Source organism: Pan troglodytes, chromosome 11 (assembly GCF_028858775.2).
Source record: "Pan troglodytes isolate AG18354 chromosome 11, NHGRI_mPanTro3-v2.0_pri, whole genome shotgun sequence".
In the NCBI taxonomy this organism is placed as follows: domain Eukaryota; kingdom Metazoa; phylum Chordata; class Mammalia; order Primates; family Hominidae; genus Pan; species Pan troglodytes.
The window spans coordinates 4,376,464-4,379,969 of record NC_072409.2 but is presented as its reverse complement, the minus strand read 5'-3'; the positions used below and the strand labels follow the sequence as shown (position 1 = coordinate 4,379,969).

The 3,506-nt window shown below is 59.7% G+C and overlaps 1 protein-coding gene across 1 annotated transcript; it reads left to right on the top strand.

The window, feature by feature from the left end:
• The first annotated feature begins 635 nt into the window (after positions 1-635).
• BRD3OS (BRD3 opposite strand) lies at positions 636-3,287 on the top strand. The gene is made up of 3 exons (XM_054658488.2): positions 636-725; positions 1,034-1,279; positions 1,397-3,287. The coding sequence occupies exon 3, from the start codon at positions 1,937-1,939 to the stop codon at positions 2,189-2,191; it is 255 nt and encodes an 84-aa protein (XP_054514463.1). The 5' UTR covers positions 636-725; positions 1,034-1,279; positions 1,397-1,936; the 3' UTR covers positions 2,192-3,287.
• Positions 3,288-3,506: the final 219 nt, after the last annotated feature.

Genomic DNA, 3,506 nt, shown 5'->3' with positions numbered 1-3,506 from the left:
GCTCCTCTTTCTTTTCCAGGACCTCCTCAGCCCCTTCTCCTCTGCCAGCCGCTCCTCCCACCTCCGCTCCCAGCCCCTCCTCCTTTCCCAGCCCCTCACCATCCAGCCCCTCCTCCTCCATCTCCTCCTCCTCTCTCAGCTCCTCCTCCTCCTCCAGCCCCTCCTCCTCTCCCAGCCCCTCCTCCCCAGCTCCTCCTCCAGTTCCTCGTCCTCCAGCCCCTCCTCGCGCAGACCCTCACCATCCAGCCCCTCCTCCTTCAGCCCCTCCTCCAGCCCTTCCTCCTTCAGCCCCTCCTCCAGCCCCTCCTCCTCCAGCCCCTCCTCCTCCTCCAGCCTCTCCTCCAGCCCTTCCTCCTTCAGCCCCTCCTCCTCCAGCCCTTCCTCCTCCTCCGGCCCCTCCTCCTCCAGCCCCTCCTCCTCCAGCCCTTCCTCCTTCAGCCCCTCCTCCTCCAGCCCCTCCTCCTCCTCCGGCCCCTCCTCCTCCAGCCCCTCCTCCTCCAGCCCCTCCTCCTCCTCTTCCAGTTCCTATTCGGGTCGGGCCCAGCCCCGCCTTGCGGAGCGATCGATGGCTTGGGCTCGTCGCACACGCCTGCCCAGCCTCTGCGCTCGGCTCGCCAGGCCTGCGGCGCTGCCATGGAGACACGGCCCAGCGGCCCCAGGCCCCGCCCTGGGAGCCCCGCAGCGCGTCGCGCCGCTGCCCGCATCTCCGAGGCCCACGACGAGCGGTGACTGGGGCGGGCGACGTGGGGGACCCGGGGATGCGGGCAGACGATAGGGGGCTGGAGGATGGGGCGACCCAGAGCGCGCGGGGTCTGGGGCGCGGGGATGGGGGCCGCGGGCCACGCGACGGGGACCCCAGGGTGCGCGCAGGTGGCGAGGACGCGCGATGGGGGCTCGGGAAGCTGAGGCTGACCTAGCGCAGGCATCCCAGGAGGGGAGGTCCCTGACGCTGCGCAGCTGGGAAGGCGTTCGGGAGTGGGTTGCGATGCTTCCCTGTTCGTTTTCTCCTGACATCGTTTTTGTTTGGGTCCAGGGGCCTCACGGGAGCTGGATGCTCGGAGCAGCAAGGCGGGCCTGGGGGCCCCTTCCGGTCCCGGGGCTGACGCCTGGCGGCGTCTCCGGGAACCCGCGCCCTTTCAAGCGCCGCTGGCTCCTGTTTCACAGATGGAGACCCTGAAGCCCCAACAAGCAGCCTCCCCAGCACCTCCCAGTGACTGAAAAAGCTGGCACTGGGCGCCCGTCTCACTCTCCACCCAGCTCCCAGGCTGCCCCACGGGACGTAAGTAGCTCGATCTAGGCCGCTGACCCCCAGAGACTTGATGCTGCGCTGCAGACTGCCGCCGCTGCCGGGGCGCTTGACTTCCCCTCTCCTGACAGCACGTTCGTTCCTTTGCAGCAGCACCTTTGGGGAGAGACGAGACCTGAACAAACGCTGGGGCCGGATCCCCAGGGTGGGTCAGAACAGCCGTTGCCCTGAAAGCTGGCCCGGACAGATGCGTGCGGGGCGTGCCACCGGAGCTCCCTCCAGCTTGCGTCTGGGGCCACCATGTCCCTTCCTCAGGGCACTGGATCCATCTCTTCAAGCTCAGTGGTCCAGGCCATGGTGGCAGAATCACCCCCCAGGGTGTGACGCCTCGTCCCTGTCAATTCCACACAGCTGCACCCGGAAGAGCTGTGGCCGGGCGCCGCTCTGACCTGTGTGCGGTCCCCTGAATGGGTCTCGGGTGTCTTCAGAATGGTGAGGCCGCCTCATTTCCTCACCACACAACCCTCCTGAGAACGTTGCCTGCAAATGGGCGGAATTCCTAATTTCTACCATTCGGTTAAACGAGGGATCCTTAAACCCCAAAGCTGGGAAAGCTGTCCGTTAATTTAGTGTGCGTGGGCCGTCTCAGAACAGCAGGGTTCCCAGGAGTCCAGCGGGACAGGGGAGGGGATGAGTGGCCGTGTCCCCCTGGCAGAGAAGGCCTTGTCTGAAGGCTACGCCCGCCTCCGGTACAGGGACACCTCCTTGCTCATCTGGCAGCAGCAACAGCAGAAGTTGGAGTCGGTGCCACCTGGGACGTACCTGAGCAGGAGCCGAAGCATGTGGTACTCACAGTATGGAAATGAGGCCATCTTGGTCCGAGACAAAAACAAGCTCGAGGTCTCTAGAGACACAGGGCAGTCCAAGTTTTGCACAATTATGTGATTCCGATGTGAGCACCTGAACCCAGGACCACACTTTGAGGAAAACAGACCTGAGTTTCATTCAGTTGTCTTGTTGATTTCCAATCCTTGCTGGAAGATTTTGAATAATAAACGTGAAGATCGAACTGTGGTGTAAGAACCCAAGAAGCGCAGAATTGGCCCCCGAGCCCCTCAGCACAGCCGCGGTGTGACTGGTGCACAGGACACTTCCCCTCTAGAGTCCCCTCCGTGGTCAGCTGTTGTGACATTTGAATTCTCCAGGTGCTGCTAGGGACAGCATAGGCCTGGGCACTGCTAGATGCTTGGTTTAAACCAGGCCAAGAGTAACCCTCCCATCCCCATTACAAACCACCTTTTCAAGTTTTTTAGGTTTTAGTTTTTTGTTTTTAGCATAAATGGCGGAGTAGCAGCAGCATCTCACCAGGAGCTTTGTCGCATTACATTTTGTATTTTGCTTTTTTGAGACGGGGTCTCACTCTGTTACCCAGGCTGGAATACAGTGGCACGATCACAGCTCACTGTAGGCTCGATCTCCTGGGCTCAGGTGATCCTCCCAAACTCAGCCTCCCAGGTAGCTGTGGCTCCAGGCGAACTACTGTGTATAGAGACAGGGTTTCCCTATGTTGCCCAGGCTGGTCTGGTCTTATAGTCCTGGGCTCAAGCCTCCCAGAGTGCTGGGATTACAGGCATGGGTCACCGCACCAAGCCCGCATTTATATTTTGAGTTACCAAAATGATCGTCATGTGTGAAGCATCATGGTAGCTTCCAAGCATTTGCGGCCCACTGGCCAGTGCATCCAAAACACATTCAGGAAACCCGAGAGTTGTAAGTTGCACATGTGTGGCCTACAGTGACTTCCATGTAGTAACAGGGCTGAGCAAGGCAGGCTCTCCACCAGACTTAAAGCATTCAACCACTCTGCCCCCAGGCCGACACTGACATGTGTTCACTGTCGCTGCCACAGCTGGCCACCTGTGTTCAGTCTCCACGAAGGATTCACCTTCTGCTCTCACTGACATTTCCTTGGCTACACAAATGTGCAGGTGTCTCTTGTCAAAGCTAATTTTTCTTTTCTAAATAAACATCCTTTAATACACTCCTCCCCTTCCTCACACTTATTTTTATCCTTGTTCGTAATATCCTACTTGGCTTCCCATTTTTTATAGCAGTAATATCTAATTGATTGCTAAAGACTGCAGTACACAAAGGCATAAAGCAAAGCACAAGTGCTCTCCGTGGGGAGAACCCGGCCGGCAGCTGGGGATGCGTCCCAGGGCTCCTCAGCGTGCACACACGGTCACGTGATTCTGACGGC